This window comes from Myotis davidii, unplaced genomic scaffold, assembly GCF_000327345.1.
Source record: "Myotis davidii unplaced genomic scaffold, ASM32734v1 scaffold1565, whole genome shotgun sequence".
NCBI classification, from domain to species: domain Eukaryota; kingdom Metazoa; phylum Chordata; class Mammalia; order Chiroptera; family Vespertilionidae; genus Myotis; species Myotis davidii.
The window spans coordinates 183,303-184,548 of NW_006295743.1; the positions used below are offsets into that span (position 1 = coordinate 183,303).

The window sequence follows — 1,246 nt, forward strand, 5'->3', positions numbered from 1 at the left end:
GAATATTTTGAAATAAATAAAAAAGAAGTCTTCTGACTCAACAGATTCATTCTACTTTCTCATCAGAGAGTGAAACATTAATAGATAACTTACCATGAGCAAAACCAATAGACATCCACAGAGCAATCAGTTGTGCTGTCTCAGATACCACAATGGAAAAAAATTCCTAAAGAAAATTTCAGATTTTATAAAGGCTAGCCAACAGATGACTAAATAAATAGAAATTATATGGAAGAATATAAACTTATTCAATTAGAAATAATATATAAAAGGCTCACACACAGTATGATGACCAGGCTTTCTCCATGTCCAATAAAAAAAAAGGAAAAAGTGCCCTGGCTGGTGCTGCTAAGTGGTTAGAGCTGGCTCATACACCAGAGGGTCTCAGGTTCAATTCCCAGTCAAGTGCATGTACTTGGGTTGCAGGTTCGATCCCCAGCCAGGGTGCAGGAGGCAACCGATGGATGTCTTTTACATTGATTATTTCTCTCTCTCTCTCTCTCTCTCTCTCTCTCTCTCTCTTTCTTCTCCACATCCATGTTTCTCTCTGTCTTTCCTTCGCTCTTCCACTCTCCCTAAAAACAACAGGAAAAATATCCTTGGGTGAGGATTAACAAAAAAAGGAAAAAGCATCAGAATTCAGCACAAGAGAGTTAAATGTAAGTGAAGTGAACCAATAAACTTTAAAATGAGTCACCAAGAAAAATAACGGATTCTCTTCGCTGTGACTCTTAAAAGAATAAAAAATTTTTCACAAAAATAGAAAATCACATTTTCCTATTATGTTTACTTTAGAACTACTATTTTAGAAATATAATGGGCAAGAAAAGTATATGTGATCAACTTATAAATGCTTCTCAAAAAATAATGTATACAGCCCTAGCCAGTTTGGCTCCGTGGATAGAGCATCAGCCTGCGGACCAAAGGGTCCTGGGTTTGATTCTGGTCAAGGGCATGAACCTTGGTTGTATCCTTGTGGAAGGATTAACAACAACAAAAATGTATAGTTAGAATGTAGTAGCACCTATTCTTTTCTTCTAGATAACTTTCAAAGGAAACAACTTTCTTATCTATGCCTTGTTTATGAAGTGGTTCATCTTATGTTCCTCTAAAATGTTCATGATGCTCTATATTTCCTTGCCTAACTGAATTTTTTTCAGTCCTAAGGTGTAACCACTAATGTTGGCAGGCCAATGAGAGAAAGCAAAAGTATTGCTCTTCATTATGCTAAGTGAAATAAGCCAGT

General features: G+C 36.2%; 1 protein-coding gene across 2 annotated transcripts in view; it reads right to left on the reverse strand.

Moving 5' to 3' along the window:
* LOC102766187 (UPF0061 protein ETA_18310) overlaps positions 1 to 1,246 on the reverse strand; it is a 49,722-nt gene that overhangs the window by 28,136 nt on the left and 20,340 nt on the right. For both annotated transcript variants that reach the window (XM_015568246.1, XM_015568245.1), the window contains one exon: positions 94 to 166. In XM_015568246.1, the coding sequence (XP_015423732.1) occupies positions 94 to 166 (73 nt within the window). The remainder of the gene's footprint in view (positions 1 to 93; positions 167 to 1,246) is intronic.